The following is a 22,023-nucleotide window of genomic DNA, read 5'->3' as shown; positions in this document are numbered from 1 at the left end:
CGCGTGACTAACTCAAAACCGGTAGGTTTCTTCCAGCTTCACCTGCTTCTGCTTTTCAGAACCAGACAGGCAGAGACATAATGGGAGAAGCTAAAGGCCCTCTGTTGATTTTTAGGTGTTTAAACATTATTATTGAAAGTGTATAGAAGTTTTTCTCTCCAGGGAATCATCATTAGTAAAAATGATATATCTAATTTTTTTTTTTTAAGAGAGAGCCCACGAGTGCTTGGGAGTGGGGGAGGGTCCGAAGGAGAGGGATAATCTCAAGCTGATTTGAGATTATCATACCAGCTGTAGAGCCCAGTGCAGGGCTCAGTGTGGTGCTTGATCCCTCAACCTGAGCTGAAACCACGAGTCGAACGCTTTAACTGAGCCATCCAGGCGCCCCACAATAAAATATCAGTGTTTTTAAGAGATGTTTTCATTTTTCAATGACTTGTTTGTGTTCATTACTGTATGGGATCTCAAAGACTCTAAAATGAGTAAGCACAGCCTTATAGGGAAGTAGATTATATAAACAACTAGCTAAAACCACAATTTATTATAGAAATATTAGGAATATGTCTTGTCTGTGAGTCTTTCTTCAAGTTCACAGCCAGTAGTTAGAAAGGACTATTATCCCATCAACCTCCCCCCAAAAAACAAACCCCACCAATTGTTAATGTCAAGAAAAACTTCTTTCTTCACAAAGCACATGCGTTGTGGAATTAGGACATCTGAGACTTGCTGTGTGTGGGAATTTGGCTGTTAAGGGTCAGAATTCCATCACGAGTTGCCTGAGGATCAAAGTGCATCTTTTAAAACATCACATACCTCCAAGAAGTTTAGGCTAGCAGATACACTCTCGTTTGAAGTGTAACAGTAAGCTTTCTTTTAATATGGGGCCAAGACCATTTGCAGGATGTAGTGAAAATTTTGATTGAGGATCAAGATAGAGTGGTCATTTTGGAGTTAGAGCATTTTGGTGGTGGAGCAGACTTTATGCAGTGCCATGCGTTCACCTTTGGACAGGCTGAGGTAAGAGGATATTGAAAACCAGAGCAAACAGCACAAGGGGTAGAAAGAGCTGGGAAGGCTCCAAATACAGATATTTTTTTTTCTGATTTTCCCCTGGAATCTACTAAGGGTGCCTTTCTCTTCTTCACCATCTCACCACGTAGCTGTCTCCCTCAGGACCCAGAACTGATGAGTTAGATGAGCATCCATGAACAGTGCGTTAAAGCTGATACTATTTGAAATGTTAATTCTTTTTTTTTTTTTTTTAAAGATTTTTTATTTATTTGTCAGAGATGGAGAGAGAGTGAGCGAGGACAGGCAGACAGAGAGGCAGACAGAGGCAGAGGGAGAAGCAGGCTCCTGCCAAGCAAGGAGCCCGATGTGGGACTCGATCCCAGGACCCTGGGATCATGACCTGAGCCGAAGGCAGCTGCTTAACCAACTGAGCCACCCAGGCGTCCCGAAATGTTAATTCTTGATCCTACACTCTGTCAGCTACAGTAATGCTAGCTATGTAATTCTGACCAGATTCTAAGTCGGACTTCAGGCCGGACAATGAATGGGAACTTGCAGTGGGTACACCCTCTCTTGAAAAAAAATTTTAAAAAATTTTTTTGTTTTAGGGGCGCCTGGGTGGCTCAGTGGGTTAAGCCGCTGCCTTCGGCTCGGGTCATGATCTCAGGGTCCTGGGATCGAGTCCCACATCGGGCTCTCTGCTCAGCAGGGCGCCTGCTTCCCTTCCTCTCTCTGTGATCTCTTCCCTTCCTCTCTCCTACTGTGATCTCTCTCTGTCAAATAAATAAATAAATAAATCTTAAAAAAAAAAAATTTTTTTTGTTTTAAGATTTTATTTAGTTATGAGAAGGAGGGAGAGCGAGCACAAGCAAGGGGTGGGGATAGCAGGCAGAGGGAGAAACAGGTTTCCTGCTGCGCAAGGAGCCCAATCCCAGGACCTGAGCTGAAGGCAGACGCTTAACTGACTGAGCCACCCAAGTGTCCCTTTGCTTTGTGGGTGCCACATCCTGGTTATCTCTTTTTGAGGGTGCACAGAGAGCATTCCAGCTTGAGATCAGGAACTGAGGTTTGTACTTCTTGTTGTCTAACATACAGTTCTTTCTTGTGTCTTGCTCAGTGTGGATAATACTAACACATGTAGTTAATGATCTACTTTGAGGATTATCTGAAGCGAGATTTTGATCTTACGCCAGCTTCCCCTGTGGTATGTGATTGGAAATTTTGAACAAGTTCAGAATTTAGCTTAGGTAAATTATAACCAGATAAGTTCTTTTGCTACCAAAACCAAGTATAGTTTACTTTGACTTGACCTTTCAGATTATGTACCCACTCAGAACTAGCACCTTTTTAATAAAAAAAAGAAAAGTAGGGGCGCCTGGGTGGCTCAGTGGGTTGAGCCGCTGCCTTCGGTTCAGGTCATGATCTCAGGGTCCTGGGATGGAGTCCCGAGTCTTGAGCTCTCTGTCTCTGCCTGCTGCTCTGCCTACTTGTGATCTCTCTCTCTCTGTCAAATAAATAAATAAAATCTTAAAAAAAAAAAAAAAAAGAAAAGTAAAGAAATAAGCAAACAGAACGGGATTATCCTTCAATAGTGACTGGATGCTAAGGGCAGCCCGAAGATGTATTGAAGATTACAGTGAAAGCCAAGGTGAAGGAAAGCAAGAATCAGGAAGTATGTGTCCCTCCCTCTGTACCGGTGTGAGGGCCTTGCAGGTGAAGATCGTGTCTTGGTGAACAGACACCTGCACGTCAGTAGGCCATTACTGAATTTTGCATGAGTTTAGACTAGGGGTTGGCAAACTATAGTCAGCTGCCTGTTTGGTTGGATGTTTTTTTGTTTTTACTTTCCCCCTCTTACGAGCAAAGAATTGTCCTTACCTTTTTAAATGGGTACATTTTAAATTGCTTATGTAAGTATTTATGTAATATCCTCTACTTCCAAAGCTTAAAAAATATACTGTGTGGCCCTTTAAGAAAACATTTGCTGGGCAAGGAGGCTTGGGTTTCTAGCCCATTCTGCTGTCTGGAAATAAGTATGTCAGAATGCCGACTTGTGAAAGAGTCTTGCTTCATAAGGACACTGTTGTCTGACATCCTTCTTGGCAGTGGGAAAGTGAAAGAGAGAAGGGGTTGGGCTACTTAGCTTCCTGGTTTTAGTCCAGGAAGGTGACGGATAACAGGAGCCAGTTCACAAGTTTTGAGTGTAGACTTCCTCCGAGTTAAGCAGTAACATAAACACAAGAAACTGTGGAGAAAATATACTTCTTTAGGATGTAGAAAAAGGCCACGAAACTGAAATGTCCCTCTACAATGAAACATTTCTGTCTGGGCTTTGGATGTTCCGATTTCCCTGGATTCCAGCCTTGGGACAGTACCATTTATTGTGTTTCTACTTGTTGACTCTTTCAGTTCCAAGCCATCTGTTCTTTCCTGTCAGGGAAACCTTCAAAATTATAATAAAAGGCCATCATGGGCTAAAAGTCTTGAAGAAATGTAATACAGAAAAGGAGTTAATGATGTTCCCCCAGCTTAGGAGATTTGGAAAGGCTTTGGACTGCTACCAATGGCTGACACCTCAGCTCTTAAGCATTTACTTTCATTGTTCTCCGAACTATTCCAGGCCTTCCTACATCCTAAAAACAAGCATCCCTTGAGGGTGGGGACTGTGTCCTATGTTGTTCGGTCTTTGTTTTCAGAGCCTGGTACACAGACACTTAAATGTTGAATGCAATCTATTTTTTAAATCTTATTAAATTTATACCATACTGCCCTTTTTAAGGGTGGGGCTTACTTAGTATAGGAAACACCCCTCTTGTGTGGTACTTCAGAGTTTATAAAAGCTCACACATAAAATTCCCCTTTTTCTTGCCCACTTCTCAGTAATAAGACCGCAGCCAAGACTTTGGAACCTGGCTTGGAAATTATGGTTCATTTCGGTCTTTCCTCACTGTAGAAGGGGGATCTTGACCAGAGCTTAAATGCTTGGGTGGACCTCTTGGCTTCAGCTGCCCTGAGGAGCCATTACTGCACCTGAGGAGCCATTACTGCACGTAGAATCAGTGCCAGGCTCCTCTGTCCTCCTCTTTCCCAACTTCTGTGGCCAGTAGTCTACTGGGGCTGTCCACCTAGGCTTACCTTTCTTTTCTTTCTTTCTTTTTTTTTTTTTTTTAAAGATTTTATTTATTTATTTGACAGAGAGAGAGAGGAGGAAGCAGGCTCCCCGCTGAGCAGAGAGCCCGATGCGGGACTCGATCCCAGGACCCTGAGATCATGACCTGAGCCGAAGGCAGTGGCTTAACCCACTGAGCCACCCAGGCGCCCTAGGCTTACCTTTCTTCTCTGGCTCTCAGTAAAATAAGAAATTTAGATTCAAATGTATAAAAATACAAACCTACCTCTCATTGACCTGCCTCAGAGTTTGACTTACTCACAGAGGAGACCAACATCCTTCCTGAGTCCCAGGCTTGCCCACCTGCCTCTGTGCCCCAGATGTGGTGTCTCTTCCTCAGGAAGCTGCATACCCCACTTCCACAGTCACTAGAGAAGGAGAGCCTTCCTTGATCTGCCGAAGACACCAGTCCTTTCTGTTCTAGACCTGTGTGTGCTTGCCCTTCCTAGCACTTTCCAGCTCGACTTCTGCAGCTGCTGACTGACTCCTTGATTTACGTTGACCTTCGCTAGTCTTTGATCTCCCTGAAGGCAGGGCTGTGTTTGTTACCCTCATTGTTTAATCTCAAGTGCTCAGTACAAATCCTGCTCTGAAAGAGGCGCTTGATAAATAATGTGTCGCGTAGGTCTGTCTTCTGGAAATTATGTTCCTCTGTATTACTTACGTCCAGTGATTAACAGTTAGAAAGTGCTATCTTCTGCTTTCCAGATGGCTTGAATTCCTTGGACTATTCTACAGCACCCGGAGCTAGGTTAGCAACTTTGTAGGGTGTTATAGAATGTTAATGAATGACAAATAAAAGTGTTATTTCTACTTTTAGCCCCCCCACTTGCAAACTTATCTTGCCTCTTATAAAAGCTATAGTGGCAGGATTTTATTGCCAATTTCCTCTAAATGGCATTTATTTTGAAATTTTAAATTTGAAGGGAAACTCTTCTTTTTATTTCTGCATCATTGCACCACCTAGTGGATTTTGTCTTTACTACGCAGTGGACTTTTCTGATTTCCTGGCCGTCACCAGTTCCACAAAAGGGAAATCTTGGGTACCTTTTTATGCTTTAAGATTGCATACAGTTTCTACCAGTAGTTTCTCTTACTAGGCAGAGTGAGGTTTTTCTGAGAGGAGCTCAACATTGCTGATTTCAGAATTTAAAGAAATGTTGACCCATACGTGAAATTTCCCGTGTCACCAGTAAAGGAATGGCGTGGAGTGGGGGAGGGGGTAACTACCCAGTATAGTATGGACTCAGTTTAGCTCAGCTTATGTAATAATGACACCAGATTAGACCAAAGAATGAGATCTTTTTCTAAGTTTAGAAACAAAACTGTTTCAAACATCTTAACTTTTTATTTATTTAATAGATTTTGTTATGAGAAGAAAGCAGTAGGAGAAGCCCACTATTTTTGTATAACTCGATTCAGTTTCATCTGTGTTTTATTATTAAGTCAAAGTCATTAGTAAGGCTTGCTGATTTGCATTTTCAGTATTTTTAATAGCTTGGCTTGGTCTCCCACTTTGCCTTGGTGTGGGAGGTGGATGCAGGAAACCTCACCTTTCCCCTTCCTGTCTCTGGTTTTTGCTGCCCCCTCCCCTTAATGGAGGCTGTTCTAGTACAACCGAGAGTTGTTTTTCTCTCTTGATTCCATGAGATGCAGTGGATACACACTGTGCTAAATGTACCATTGAAGCACACTTTCAGTTATCAAGTTTGATATTTTAAATGTATAATAAATACATATGCTGTTCAAACTGTAAATTGTAAGCTTTTAAGTCTTATTCATAGATTAATGGTTTAATATAAAATTATTATGTCTCATATTGAGAATTGGCTAAATTAGTGTTTTCAAAGTATCAAAAATGTGTCTTGTAAAGAAAGGAGGTTTATTTAAATAAATCTACATTAAAGGCAAAAAAAGGGGGGGGCACCTGGGTGGCTCAGTGGATTAAGCATCTGCCTTTGGCTCAGGTCATGATCCCCGGGTACTGGAAACAAGCCCCACACTGGGCTCTCTGCTCAGTGGGGAATCTGCTTCTCCCTCTCCTTCTGTTTGTGCTCTCTCTCTCTCTCTCTCCTCTCTCCCTCTGACAAATAAATCTTAAAAAAAAAAAAAAATTATGGGTCAGTTTATAAGAAGATGCTTGGAAATGTTAGTGGTGTTCAATTCAGAAATATTACAAAATATGGAGAGGTCTCCAGGCATTGCAGTTTTGTCACAGTATTAGTTAAAGTAGCCAAAAAAATATAGAAACATTAAATGACTGCTAGGGATGTGGTTAACAAATTATATGCTAAATGTGGCTATTTATAATTTTAAGTTAAACATTTAGTTTCTTTTTTTTTTTTAAGATTTTATTTATTTATTTGACAGAGGGAGATCACAAGTAGGCAGAGAGGCAGGCAGAGAGAGAGGGAGAGGAGGAAGCAAGCTCCCCGCCGAACAGAGAGCCCGATGTGGGGCTCGATCCCAGGACTCTGGGATCATGACCTGAGCCGAAGGCAGAGGCTTTAACCCACTGAGCCACCCAGGTGCCCCAGTAGCTGCATTTCAAATGCTCACCATGGCTCCATAGAATACAGGTACAGAACATTATCATTACAGCTCAGAGTTCTGTTGGAGATACTGTTAGACCAGTGCTTCTCTAACTTCTGTGTGCACTTTAATCACATGGGGGCTCTTGGTAAAATACATACTCTTTTCAACAGGTCTCGGGTAAAAATACAGGTCCAAGTTAGGTTTTTAGGATTCAGCATTTTTTTTTTTTTTTTTTTAAAGAATTTGTTTGTGAGAGAGAGCAAGAAAGAGCATGAGGTGGCAGGTGGGGGAGAGGTTAAAAAAAAAAGCTCCTCTCAGCAGGGAGCCCAATGTGGGGCTTGATCTCAGGACCCCAGGATCAGGACCTGAGCAGATGCTTAACTGGCGGAGCCACCCATGCACTCCAGGATTCAGCATTTCTTTCTTTCTTTCTTTCTTTCTTTCTTTCTTCCTTTCTTTCTTTCTTTTTTTTAAAGATTTTATTTTTATTTATTGGACAGACAGAGATCACAAGTACGCAGAGAGGCAGGCAGAGAGAGAGGAGGAAGCAGGCTTCCTGCTGAGAGAGAGCCCGATGCGGGACTCGATCCTAGGACTCAGGGATGATGACCTGAGCGGAAGGCAGAGGCTTTAACCCACTGAGCCACCCAGATGCCCCAGGATTCAGCATTTCTAATAAGCTCCCAAGTGTTGGCAGTACAGTATCTAAACATGAGGTCTTTGAAATTCCTGCATTTATTTCCTGATTCTGATAGAAGAGACTTTCTTTGAGACTTCAGACTCTGTAAGGCTAATTGGCTTTCTGGGGATTAACTAGGGATATTGATCTGTGGTGGAAGCATTGTTGTCACCCTTTTCTGTGTGACCCATCCCTGTGATAGTGCCTTGGGTCTGGGAGGGAAAGGTTATTCTGTGTTTCATTAGGGCCAACCCTGCTAGCAGGATTTAGCTGAGCACTCTAATAACTGGTTTTCTAACCTGTCTTTTGACAAAGCAGTTTATAATTTTCTTTATCTTGGTACCTGTCATGGGGTGGTGGTTTGTATATGTGTTTGTTTTTTTTTTTAAAGTGAAGCTGTGTTTTAATATTGTATGGGCTTAGTTGGATTCAAAATCATAGAGTAGACAGGGCTATGTCCCTGTTGTCAAATTAGCACCTTCCTTTTTGGCTTATTAATGGTTCCTGTGTAATTACAAATAAGAATGGTCTGTTTAAATTACAGTTATACTTCATAGCTCAGTGTATCAGCACTATGAACATAGAGGTCTGAAATGTAATTATCTGATCTGCTGATCCCAACCCCCCCATATATTGTTATTAGAGTTGGACTCATGCAGATTTGGACTCAGACTGTGATCAGCCACCTATTAGCCGTGGAACTGTGTGAAAATTCCTTATATTTATATACATATATATATATACACATTTTTTTTCTTTTAGTATATATTTTTTAGAGCAGTGTAAATAAAATTCACAGCCAGACTGAGGGGGAGGTACAGAGATTTCCCATCTGTCCCCTAGACCTACCAGGGTAAAGCCTTCCATCATTGGTATTCCCTACCAGAGCGGCACGTGAGTTACAGTTGATGAACCTACACTGACACATCACTATCACCTGAAGTCCACAGTCCACAGCTCACTTTTGGTGTTGGACCTTCCGTGGATTTGGACAAATGTATAATGACATGCATCTATCATTATGGCATCGTAAGAGTATTTTTACTGCCCTAAAAAATCGTCTGTGCTCTGCCTGTGTTCTTTCTTTCCCTCTAACCCTGGCAACTACTGATCATTTTATTGTTTTCATAGTTTTCCTTTTCCAGAAGGCTGTATGTTTGAATCAAACAAGATACCGCCTGGTCAGGCTGGCTTTTTTCACTTAGTAAGATGCATTCAGTTTCTTCCATGTCTCTTCATGGCTTGATAGCTTCTTTCTTTTCAGTGCTCAGTAATATCCCATTGTTGAGACGCGTTGCATGTTTAGTCATCCACTCACCTACCGAAGGACATGCTGACTACTTCCAAGTTTTGGCAGTTCTCAATAAAGGTGCTATAAACATCTGTTTTGTTTGGACATAAGTTTATAATTCCTTTGGGTAAATACCAAGGAGCACAAGTGCTGGATTGTGTGATGAGTATGTTTGGTTTTTTTGTTGTTTATTTTTTTAAAAGATTTTATTTTTAAAGGTTTTTTTTTTTTTTTTTTTAAGAGATTTTATTTATTTATTTGACAGAGATCACAAATAGGCAGAGAGGCAGGCAGAGGGAGAGGAGAAAGCAGGCTCCCTGTAGAGCAGAGAGCCCAATGCGGGGCTCGATCCCAGGATCCTGGGATCATGACCTGAGCGGAAGGCAGAGGCTTAACCCACTGAGCCACCCAGGCGCCCCAAAGATTTTATTTTTAAATAATCTCTCCACCCAGCACGGGGTTCGAACTCAAAATCCCGAGATCAAGAGTCACGTGCTGCACCGACTGAGTCGGCCAGGCGCCGCCCGAGAGTATGTTTGGTTTTTAAGGAAGCCACTGCCCTGTCTTCCCAGAGTGGTCGCCCCGTTTCCGCATTCTGGCCAGCTCCTGCTGCTCCATATCCTCATCTGATGTGGTGTTGTCATTGTTCCAGATTTTGGCCCTTCTACTATGTAGAGTGGTTTCTCCTTGTTTTAATTTGCGTACCCCTGAGGACACAGTATGTTAAACATCTTTCATATACTTAGTTGTCATCTGTGGGTCTTTGGCCTGTTTTGTAATCAGGTAGTTTTATTACTGTTGAGTTTTCAGAGGTTTTTGTATGCATTTGTCTGATAATTGTTCTTTATCGGACATCTTTGCAAGTATTTTCTCCTAGTTTTTGGTTAGTCTTTTCATTGTCATTCACAGAGCAGAAGTTTATAGTTTTAGTGAAGTCCAGCTTGTCAATTCTTTGTTTCATGGCTCATCAGACCTGATATTTGCATAAATAAAAAAGGGAGGAGTTGGGTTTTTGGAAGGGTTAATTGTTAAGTTAACAGTCATTGAACACTTGATACAATGTCTGGCGCTTTTTAATTTTCAGTCAGTGATGATGTGTTTTGGGTTCCCTGGTTTACGCACGTGTTCACAGAGGTGCAGCTCTAGGGAATTACACCTGGCTGGCTACTGAAAGAGCCAGAAATGAAGTCAGCCCCGGTTCCCTTCCTGCACCCTCTCCCTCCCAAGTCACCAGGGTTTTGCGGTGACTCCGAAGAGCTGCTGAGCCAGGTTGACTGGACCCAGACCAGCTACTTGGAAATGAGTGTCAGGCTTGTCAGAGCGACTGGATCCACTGCTGGTCTAGCGCCAAGCCAACAACCGTGGCCGCCTTCCTTTTTTTTTTTCCGGGTTTAAGGCCAGGAACTGATCACAGTAGTTTCTGAAAGGCTCTATCAGTGCACAGGGAAAAAGGCAGTGTTTATCAGTGGAAAGGATTCAGGCATTGCAGCCACACTGACCTGGGTTAGAATCTGTTCTCTGCCACATTTTACTTGTATGAACTTCAGCAAGTGACTTTACTTCTCTGACTTAAGTCATCTTTTCTGTAAGAGGAATCTAATAATTATGATATTGGTAATAGCTAAAAATGATGGAGCATTTACTCTGTGTCAGGCACTACCCCGAGATCTCCATGTGCAAGGTCTGCTTAAATTCTCGTAACAAGCCTAGAAAGGTTTACAGTTGGGGAAACTGAAGCAAAGACAAGTTAATGTAATTTGCTTGAGTTAAGTGGTTAGTAGAGACCACAATATCCACTTTCTGATTATGGAATCCTTGATGCATTCCTTAAAAAAAAATGCTTTTTTTGAGATATAATTCACATACCATACAATAAGAGTGTACAATTCAGTAGTTTCTAATATATTCACAGACTTGTGCAACCACCACCATATCAATTTTAGAACATCTTTATCACTGCAAAAAGTAATTCCCATACCTATTAGTTAAATCACCCCCATTTCTCCCTGAATAACTACTCCTAGGCAGCCACTGATCTGCTTTGGTCTCTGGATTTGCCTCTTCTGGACATTTATGTAAATGGAATCCTTACAGTATTTGTCTATTTGCATCTCTCTGGCTTCATATATATATATATATTTTTTTTTTTTTAAGATTTTATTTATTTATTTATTTATTTATTTATTTATTTATTTTGACAGAGAGAGAGATCAGAGAGAGAGGCAGGCAGAGAGAGAGGGGGGAAGCAGGCTCCCCGCCGAGCAAAGAGCCCGATGTGGGGCTCGATCTCAGGATCCTGAGATCATGACCCGAACTGAAGGCAGAGGCTTAACTCACTGAGCCACCCAGGTGCCCCTGGCTTCTTATATTGTCTACAAGATTCATCTATGGCACAGCGTGTGTTGGTACCTCAGTCCTCATGGCCAGACACTAGTCCATTGTGTGGATAGACCACGTTTGGCTCACCCGTTTATCGACTGATAGTCATCTGGATTGTTCCCACTTTTTTGCTATTATAAATAATGCTGCTGTGAACATTTGTGTACAGTTTTTGCGTGGACATACACTTCCAGTTCTCTCGGTGTCCATGATAATGTTCTTAACTACTAGACTGTACTCTTCCAGGAGACAGAAAACAGGCCGTCCTTACTTGGGAGTGATCTGGTTACATTGTTGCTGCAGTGCCTTTGGTGGGTTCCTTTACTGAGGGCGCTAATTCAGTGATGAGCACTGAGCCAGGCTTTTCCAAATGCTGCTTCATTTAGTCCTTACATTTATAACAGGGTAGACATTGTGTGTCCTGTTTTACAGATGGGGCCACTGAGCCTCACCAAGTGAACTGCTTAAGGTCACAGAGCTTGTAGAGCATGTAGAGAGCGGAGCCCGGACCAGGTGTGTGGGATGGCCTGCAGAGCTCTTACTTGAACACCATATGGCAGTATACCCAGAGGTATATTTGTGAAGACCCTGCCTCCCACTTTGAGGTTTGTTGGCCTGGATTTAACAGACTGCTTTCCACAGGAGTGTGCTTCATTTCACCCTGTGAAGTAGACAGTGATACTCATTTCTTATTTGTATCAAATGGCAGCAGAATTCCCCATGCTCCCAAGGTCATGGGTGGGTTGGAGGGTCAGAGTCTTGCTTGGAGGTGTCTTCTTGGAGACTAGGTTCATTGCTCTTTGCATTTCAGCAGAGCTGCTTTCTAAACAACAGTGGGGTCCCCAGGCAGACCGTCATACCATTGTTGTCTCCCAATTCTTTCTTTCTTTTAAGGCAGACTGAAGTTTTCCCTTAGGTAAATAAAGGGTGATGGGTTTGAAAAACAAAACAAAACAAAACAAACCCAACAAAAAAGACCTCAGTAAACCCTGGTACCTTTCAGCAGTGGGCCTGGAATCTAATCATATGAATTCTGAGGAGCTGTCAGGAATCCCTCTTATAACTTGTGTTATGTTATTTTTTCTTAACTGTAAACATTCTAAGGTGTGTGCTGTGAGCACTTACTCTCTGGAGCTGTGAAGGGAGGGTAAAGAGCAGGGGACTGCCTTGTTCATCCCATCGGAAAGTGAAATACTTCTGGAATAAATGATGGACAATTTTTATTGGCAAACCAAAAATTGCTTGAAGAGTTAATTCATTGCTGACTAGTTTACTATTATAAGGAAGGGTTTACTTGGAGAGACCACAGCCAACTGCCCCAAAGTCAAGGACTTGGTTTATAATTTAAAAAATGAATCATTTTAGGGAAACAGACTGGAGCTCATTTTCTGCCTTTCTTGGGAAATAGTGGTTCCTGCCTACTTCTTTGATAGGCGTCTTGAAATTGTGCCCAGCGATTGGAATTTTTACTAAATCCTTTACCACCATTAAAATAAGACCGATTTCGTGAGACAAGAGAGGGGTATGGTCTTTGTAACTGCCATTACCTCATCAGTCACCTGGCTCCAGCCCCACACGGCCTTTTTCCTTCCTTGAACATAACCAGATTCTTTCTCACCTTGGGGCCTTTGCCCTTCTGTTCCCTCTCCTTGGAGAACGGTTCCGAGTTTTTTAGGATTAGTGCTTTCTAGTTTCATAGCCTGTGGCACTTACTGCTCTTGCGATTATAATGTATGTTTATTTGTTTATTATCTTTCCCATTAAAATCCTTCCTGTGAGGGAAGGACTTGGCTTGTCTCCCACTAAGGCAGACAGCGAGCCTTCATCTGCCGTGGCAGTAAGCAGCACTGAGCTGTCCTTACTGTGGACTGTCCTACTTACTGTCCTGCTGTGACTCCCCTGCACAGTGACTTTGGGTAATTTTGTCTTTCAGTCCACAGGCTGCTGTTCAGTAAATGTTTGTCAAGTATATGAATGTGGAGGTTAGAAATCTTGGGGAAGGTAAATTGTTAAACTTGAGGTCTTCTCATTGAAGCAGGTGTTCTACCACAGAATGTCCTTTGGATGCCCATGGTAGAACAACTTCTAGGGAAAGGCCCAGTGGTTCCGAAAGCCACTCTCCACACCACTTTTTCTTTCTCAGAGTCTTTGCTCTGTGCTGTTGTTGGCATCCTGCACGACCCCACCCCCACCCCCACCCCATTCATTCTTCACACATTATCTCAGTGTCACTTGCTTAAGGGGAACCTCCCCCCCAACCCCCATCAGGTACTGACTCTTGCTGGGCTTCCTGAGGGCGGTGACATATCTCTAAAGGCCATGTTTTTTATTTATCCATCCATCCATCCATTTAATAATCTCTGTGCCCAACATGGGGCTCGATCTCACAATCCCAAGATTAAAAGTGACATGCTCTTCCAGCTGAGCCAGCCAGGTCCCCCAGTGCTGTATCTGTATCGTTTCATCCTCAGAGTCTAGTAGGCGGCCCTTGGTAAATATTTGCTGATTGAGTGAGTGAAGAATTAGTGATAGTGTATTTGCATACCCATGTTCCACAGCAGCACTGTTCACCATAGCCAAGAGGTGAGAGTACCCAAATGTCCATCCGTGGATGACTAGGTCAACAGAATGCTGGATACACACACAGTGGAATATTATTTAGGCTTAAAAGGGAAGGAAATTCTGTTGCATGCTACAAGAATGTACACGGAGCACATTATACTAAGTGAAGTACGTCCCACACAAAAGACAAACACTGCGAGACTCCACTTACATGCAATATCTAGTAGCCAGATTCATAGGAACAGAAAGTATAATGGTGGTTACCAGGGCTGGGAGGAGGGGGCAGTGGGGAGTGGTTTAATGGTATAGAGTTTCTGTCCTGCAAGATGAGTCGTGGAGACTGGATGCCCAGCACTGTGAAGTACTTAACACTACTGAACTGTATACTTAGAAATGATTAAGATGGCAGTTCTGCTATGCATTTTTTAAAAAGCACAATTAAAAGAATTAGGACAGAAACTCTGACTTCTGGAAATCACTGTACAAGAATCTGGGATTCTTAAGTGGTAGGGTGCCTGTGACTTCTGGGCAGTATGCATAAATTAGGGAAAGAATATTTATTTCCTCATCAGGGAAGTTTAAGTATGTTCAGAAGGACTGTCAGAGGCAAGGAGGGAGCTGCTGGCGCCTTCCCTCGTCGATTCCGTTCTCGTGCTCCTCTGCTCCGAGGGCCCAATGAGCCAGTGAGGCCCGGGATGAGCCTGGGCGGTGTGTTGGGAGCCTGCCTCCCCCCGAACAGCTCTGCTGAGTATGCATCGTTGTATTTCCTGCCTTTGTCAGTGTAAGATTTGAAGCAAACTTTTTCTCATGTCCTACTCTATTTTGCTGTCCTAATGCTTGTGAAAAGCTTAAAGGAAAGGCATGAACATTATTTTGAGTGCTGTTCAGCATGCGCCCTTTGTAGAGGTTATTTCATTTCAGACTGATGGTGGCCCTCTGAGGTGCAGACGGTATTATCCCATTTTTAAAAAAGGAGACACATTATCCAAGGCCACAGCTAAGTGACAGAACAGAGACTGCTCTGCAGATCTGCCTTTACACCTTCCATTTCTGCCTCTGCTTCATGTTGTTTTCTGTGTGGTCTCCGTCTCATGGTCCATATTTATCAGTCGGTTCGGAGGGTGCACTGTTCTCATTGAACAGACTGCTTGCTGTGACCCCCTGTGTAACATGCACAGTAGTAGCAAGAATGACAGCTGGATCCCCAAGACCATGCTTCCGAAATCCCAAACCCAACTTGAAACCCCGGGCATCCCATGAAGTCTTTTCTAGATGTCCAAAACCCTAAAATGTACTTTTTACTCTCCGCCACCCCCCACCATCGGTAAAAACAGAAGAAACGGGTGGTGCGGCTCCTTGTTACTCTTTTATCTGCTAATTTTACAGAGAGGTTAGGGAGAAGAGAAGACTCTGCTGAGGGAGCAGTCTGTCCCCCAGTTGGCTCCAAGTTTCCTCACGCCTCCAGACCTCTTATCTCCAAGGATGTGAAACATCTTATCTTCAGACCTCTAATTTCTGTGTAATATCAGCGGTTCCATTACCTGAAACATTACCTGTTCATTTCCAGCCAGCGTACATGTTTTGTGTGTGTGTGCAGGGGAGGGTCTGTATAAATAAACACTTCTCTAAATGTTCATTTCCAGAGTTTTGCTCCAAAATGTCCTATGTGTTTAGTAACTTCTACTTTGATACTGAGTCACTCTCTGTGTCTAACAAGAATATTTGCTCCGATTCTCTCGTTCCCTTGCACGGGAGAGAGGGCGGGAAAGAAAGCTGTTCAAGTGGTGTAAATCCCCACTGCTTTCTTTTTTTCCCTCACAAGTGATGCTTTTCAAAGCGTTCCGGTGTCCCTGCTGTATGGATGTGTCACTGTGCGAGATGACAACAGGATTTGCTGGGAATGTGGGCCACTATTGTACCCGCCTTACGTAACTCCGGGGAGTGATGGCAATGGGTGAGCAGCCTGGGCTGTAGGCAGTGGCCTGGCCGGTGCGTCCCCAGAGGCCATGAAGACGGCTCAGGTCCTCCAGAGGATGTGGATCCAGGCTGTTAAAAAGTTGGGGAGATTGAAAAGCCATGTGAGTCCCTCTGCAAGCTCTCCCCCCTTTTCTTTCCCAGCTTTTCTTCGTGGGAAGTGGTTGGGGAGCAAAGGCTTTCTCACAGTGACTCCTTTCTCTTCGGATTTATTTGCGCTTCTGGCAGCTTTCAGTAACAAATTGTGACATACGGCGTGTAGTCAGTGGTGGGTTTTAAAAATACTTGGCTTATTTTTAGCAGACGTGTGAAACTGATAGCCTCTTACGGGATTTACGAATCAAAGGCTGCTGTTTTCCATGTGTTGGGAGTCTGCGAGCACTGTGTTGCTTCCCGGGAATGACTTAATTACAAATTACACTGCCTCGTAGAAGATGTTTGTGTTTGGGAATTTCTTGTTTTGGGGTAAAACTTTTTGCTTCCTTGTTCTACAGAAATCCTTATTCTTATAGCTAGGTTCTGAAATTATAGGAAACAGTTTCTCACATGTTCTTTTTTCCTCTTAGACTCTGAACAGTAAGTGCCACTGTAATATATGAGTGTTTATCTTTATGGCTTGCGGTTTTTATCAGGTCGCTTCTTATGGGCTGAGTTTGAATAATCTTTAGCGTTAAATCTGGCTTCCATATCTGGGAAACAGCACTTTGTGGACAGAAAGCCTAAAACTTGCCTGTTGGGGGAGTAGAGGCAGTGAAGACTTCTAGTTATCTGCCCTCTAGTTGGTTTTTAACATGTTTATGTAAAATGTAGGATTTTACCTGTTTGGCCAAGATATTTCAGAGGGAAAAAACAACTTGAGGATATTTTTTAAAAGACATATCAAATTGAATTATTTGTTCCTTTCTCTTCATTCTTCATGTAAATACTGTGTGTTAAACACAGTTTTTTATTTATTGTAGAAAATTAGCTCCCTTTAACTTTCCGCATTGTCTAGGAATGACTTGTTATAATATCAGAGGAGTTACAATTAATATAGTTTACATGAAAAGTGGAAGTGGGGAGGGGCTGGGAGCAGTACACTGAAGAAGATGCTTCTGGTGTGTGGGATGTTGACTGGGGTGGGAAGGAGACCCGGGAGTTGTGCCCCCACTGCTCCCACCGAGCTAAATGATCTCTCCCTCACGGGCCTTTCGTGCATTTTTCAAATTATTACCACCACCCTGTCTTTCCCGTTTCCAGTTGAGTGATCACACTTTGTTCTGCCCTTTTACTTTGTAGAGTCTGGGCTTAAAAAACATTTGGTATAAGGTCCCTGTCTAGGAATCAGGTGCACCTTGAAATTCACTCATATGCCCCCCCCACCCCAGTTTTGAACTTATAAAATGTTTGGTGCATGTAACAAATTATGTAATAATACCTGTGACCTTGAGCCTATCATACACGCCCATCCACGGAGCCTCAGGAGGTGGATACAAAATCCTTTCTCTGCCTCTTCCCCAGCTCCCTTCATCCTGAAGTTTGTGGTTTTCATTCCCTTGCTTTTTTTTCTTCGTAGTTTTACTGCACGCATACACACAGGCATCCCTAAACAAAACATCCCTACCGAAAAAATTAGTTTCCTTGCTCTTTCTATATTGTGGTTAAAAAAAATACCCACAGAAAATAAAACTTAGCATCTTAACTGTTCTCTGTTTTATTGAATTTTTTTTATTTTTAAATATTTACTTGAGAGAGAGAGAGCACGGGCAGGGTGAGGGGCGGGGGGAGAAGCAGGCTCTCTGTTGAGCCAGAAGCCCCATATGGGGCTCAGTGCTGGGACTCTGGTATTATGACCTGAGCCAAAGGCAGATGCTTAACCGAGTGAGCCACCCAGGCGCCCCAGCATCTTAACTATTCTTGAGTGTGTAGTGTGTAGTGCAGTGTTGAACATGTTCACATTGTGAAACACTGTTTGCTTTCTGAACGATACAAAAATGGCATCAGGCTCTGCACATTCTTCTAGGATGTTCTTCACTCAACATTCTGTTTGAGTTGCATCTGTGTTGTGATATGTGGGGCTCTAATTTGTTTTCATTATAGTGTAATATTGCATTTTAATAATATATTATGATTTATTTGTCTTTTCTGCTCTTGATAGATATTTGGGTCGCTTGCAGGTTTTGGCTGTTGAGAATGTTGCTGCTGTGAATACTCTGTGTGTGTATCCTTGTCACTTAATTTATACCTTCCTCTCAGGTGTTTCCCCAGGAGAGAAATCACAGAGTATGTGTGTCTTTGGCTCTGATACCTGTGAGCTCTTCCTGGGGCCCTGTATGTAAAGCTCCTTAGAGCTAAGCAACAGCCCACTGGCTTTCACGCAGAGGGAGTCTGAATATTGATAGCAGTTCTGGGATCTGTGCGCAGCCCAGCGCAGGTTGGGTGGGGCCCAAGCCCAGTGGCCCAGTTTGCAAGGCAGGAGCTGAAGCCCTCAGCTAAGCTGCTACACTGGCTGGCAGCCTGTCCCTCGGGGATATACCAGAGATGATGTTCTGAGGAATGTGTGACTGTGTGGGGTGCTCTTTGTTTTCTAAAAGGTTATTTATATAGATAAGCAGGGAAGACACTCAGTGATTTTCTGTTTGGGCACACTGTGGTTGGTAAACACTCCATGGGCTCTGGTGGTGGTGTGTTTTTTTTTTTAATTTGCCAGTGTATCAGAAGGGGCACAAATCACATGCTTGGTACATAGTGGGTGCTTAATAAATATTTTTGAATGAATGAATGAATGACTAAGTGAGTGAGTAAATTAAGGGTTTGCTCTGAGACCTTCATAAAAAGTCGTGGTTCTGTGGGCTAATGTACACAGTTACGGAATATTTTAATAGTTTTCAAAAGAGCTATTAAGATGTATTTTTACTTCAGTTTCCTAATCTTTAAAAAATAAGATTTTAGATTCACCACTTATTGTAACAGAATATACATTCTTTTAATATTATGTTTAAGTACTTAATGGTTTATGTCACAGCCCACTAACCCTAGGTAAAGAAGAAGCCATTTATAAACTGATCATTTTATACAAGTTGGTGAGCTCTTTGGACACCTGGCAAAGTGGGATTGATGAAAAGTTTAATTCAGTCCTTTTGGGGTGGTAGGAATAGGGGTTTAATTCTCTTTCTGATCAATCTAATTGAAATTACTCCTGTGGGCAAGGGTGCCTTGGTGGCTCCATTAAGCATCTGCCTCTGGCTGAGATCATGATCTCAGGAAGAGACCAACCTGGGCTCCCTGCTGAGCAGGGGGTCTGCTGCTCCCTCTGCCTCTGCCCCCTCCCCCAACTTTGGTTCTAACTCCCTCTGTTCTCTCTCATTCTCCCAAATAAATAAATTAAAAATCTTAAAAAAAAAATTACTCCTATGGGCAATATAGGAATACATAGATAATATAATCTCATTATGGAGGAATAGTGAATTTCAAAAGCCAGGTTCATTCTACTTGGGAAATGTTTAAAAAATAAAGTTTTGTTTAATTTGGCTAAATGATAACAAATTTTAAATCCAAAACTTTAAAAAGAGAATTTGCTGTTTTTATTTTAAAAATAAAAAATATTCTTGGGACGCCTGAGTGGCTCAGTGCGTTAAGTGTCTGCCTTTGACTCAGGTCACAATCCCAGGGTCCTGGGATCAAATCCCAAAATAGGCTCCTTGCTCAGTGGGGCGTCTACTTCTTCCTCTACCTGCAGCTCCATCTGCTTGTGCTTTCTCTCCTTCTCTTTCTCAAATAAATAAAAATCTTTAAAAAAAAGTATTCTAAAAGTAATGTGCTATATAAAAATATTCTCTGCCATACCATAACTCCTGGGGAAATTTAACATTTTTTGGTATTGTTCCTACCTCTTTCCTATCTGCTTATACAAGGTTTATACCAATTTATTTTCCACGCCTTCCACCAAGAGCAGACAGACCTAAAAACACAAAACCAACTAGCTCTTTCTCTCTTTAATTGAAAACAGAGTATTCATGACAAAGAGTTCAAAAAAATTGGTGGAAGTTAAATATTTTCAGTGCCTCTGCATTTCATTGTGTTGATTCACTTAACCCAAATATCACTCCCTTTTTGGATGTTGTGCTCCCTCCTGCTCCATAGCATTGCCCAGTCCTAGGGGTGATTGTCATGGTATTGGTTAGTTCTTTCCTGATGATTTTTAGGTAAGTCTTTTGGAGAGGGTGCTCTTATGATGTCCTTTCTTTCTTTCTTTCTTTCTTTCTTTTTTTTTTTCCTTAAGATTATATCTATTTATTGGACAGACAGAGATCACAAGTAGGCAGAGAGGCAGGCAAAGAGGGGGCGGGGAAGCAGGCTCCCCACTGAGCAGAGAGCCTGATGAGGGGCTTGATCCCAGCACCCCGAGATCATGACCCGAGCGGAAAGCAGAGACTTAACCCACTGAGCCACCCAGGCGCCTCTCTATGATGTTTTTTCTTAACATGTAGGGATATAGCTATATTCAAAGAAGAGATGGCAGATTAATTCACTTTGTTGAGATTTGCTAGCTTAAAGGTAGCATCAGGCGCTGAGAAGATGGATTTGGGGAGCATGCCTGCTAGTTCATTTCTAGTTGGTAGGTGACTGATTAAGGCCACAGTGAAATCTGAAGGTGTCGGGGAGTTAAAGAGGTGTTCTGTGGAAATAGAAAGAGATGATCAGTTTTGATCAACTGGGTTTCTGCTTCCTATTTCCTTTTAAGGAAACTTTTTTTTTTTTTTTTTAAATAGAAAACTTTAATCTCAGAAAACACGTGTTATACTGGCACATGTTAGACAGAGACCAGAGCATTCCAGAGGGACAGTGATGAAGCACTCCTAGAATCCCAGATCACAAAGGCCGAGTTCCCAGCCTCATCACTTCAGGAGTGCTGTCCCAGAAGCAGGGTGCCACCAACTGTAATAGAAAATTTCCTTTAGGGGGCCTCAGTTGGTTAAGTGTCTTCAGCTTAGGATCCTGGGGTCCTGGGATCCAGCTGCCTTGGGCTCCCTGCTCAGCGGGGAGTCTGCTTCTTCTGCCCTTTATCCTGCTTGTGCTCTCACTCTTGCTCTCTTTCAAATAAATAAAATCTTTTTTTTTTAAGATTTTATTTATTCTATTTGACAGACAGAGATTACAAGTAGGCAGAGAAGCAGGCGGAGAGAGAGAGGAGGAAGCAGGCTCCCAGCCGAGCAGAGAGCCCGATGTGGGACTCGATCCCAGGACCCTGAGATCATGACCTGAGCCGAAGGCAGCGGCTTAACCCACTGAGCCACCCAGGCGCCCCAAATAAATAAAATCTTTAAAAAAAAAAAAAGAGGAAAAGAAAATTTCCTTTAGGAAAACTTGCTAGTAGAAATCTGTGTCTTGTAAGGATGCGGAGAAAGGGGAACCCTCCTACACTGTTGGTGGGAATGCGAGCTGGTGCAGCCACTCTGGAAAACAGCACGGAGGTTCCTCAAAAAGTTGAAAGTAGAGCTACCCTATGACCCAGCAATCACACTACTGGGTATTTACCCTAAAGATACAAACGTAGTGATCCGAAGGGGCACGTGCACTCAAATGTTTATAGCAGCAATGTCCACAATAGCCAAACAGAGGAATGGATAAAGAAGATGTGGGGTTGTGTGTGTGTGTGTGTGTGTGTGTGTTTAATGGAATACTATGCAGCCATCAAAAGAAATGAAATCTTGCCTTTTGTGACGACATGGATGGAACTAGAGGGTATTATGCTGAGCAAAATAAGTCAATAAATAAGAGGGTATTATGCTGAGCAAAATAAGTCAATCAGAGAAAGACAATTATCATATGATCTCCCTGATATGAGGAAGTTGAGAGGCAACATGGGGGGTTTGGGGGTAGGAAAGGAATCAATGAAACAAGATGGGATTGGGAGGGAGACAAACCATAAGAGACTCTTAATCTCACAAAACAAACTGAGGGTGGCTGGGCGGAGGGGGTTTGGGAGGGGGTTAGGGTTATGGACATTGGGGAGGGTATATGCTTGGTGAGTGCTGTGAAGTGTGTAAACTTGGCAATTCACAGACCTGTACTGCTGGGGCTAATAATACATTATATGTTAATAAAAAAAATTATAAAAAAAAGAAATCGTGTCTTAATTGTATTAACAGCTGTTGATGGACAGTGTATCCACTTCTTGGTTTATGAGAAGGAAATCTTTCTGAGTGCCTCCTCTGCACTAACCACTGTACTAGGAGTGAGTGAGATATAAAAATCTTATCTGAAAATCCACTTTCATTTTCTTCTAGTTGACAGTGGTCTTGGTGAACAAACTTAAATAATTGGGGGAGATTTACATAATTTAGATAATGATCTTTTTTTTTTTTTTTAAAGATTTTATTTATTTATTTTACAGAGAGAAATCACAAGTAGATGGAGAGGCAGGCAGAGAGAGAGAGAGGG

The 22,023-nt window shown here is 42.5% G+C and overlaps 1 protein-coding gene across 8 annotated transcripts in view; it reads left to right on the top strand.

The window, feature by feature from the left end:
- TJP2 (tight junction protein 2) overlaps positions 1-22,023 on the top strand; it is a 121,014-nt gene that overhangs the window by 58,361 nt on the left and 40,630 nt on the right. The window contains exon 1 of one of the 8 annotated variants that reach the window (XM_059411903.1): positions 880-1,017. The exons of 6 other annotated variants lie outside the window; for them this stretch is intronic. In XM_059411903.1, the coding sequence (XP_059267886.1) occupies positions 982-1,017 (36 nt within the window). In that variant the 5' untranslated portion in view covers positions 880-981. Of the gene's footprint in view, positions 1-879; positions 1,018-15,617; positions 15,705-22,023 lie in introns of those variants that run through there. One more of the 8 variants, XM_059411901.1, reaches the window with a different exon arrangement.

Source organism: Mustela nigripes, chromosome 9, assembly GCF_022355385.1.
Source record: "Mustela nigripes isolate SB6536 chromosome 9, MUSNIG.SB6536, whole genome shotgun sequence".
Classification (NCBI taxonomy): Eukaryota; Metazoa; Chordata; class Mammalia; order Carnivora; family Mustelidae; genus Mustela; species Mustela nigripes.
The sequence above is the reverse complement of the archived record's forward strand: the minus strand, read 5'-3'. Positions and strand labels throughout refer to the sequence as shown.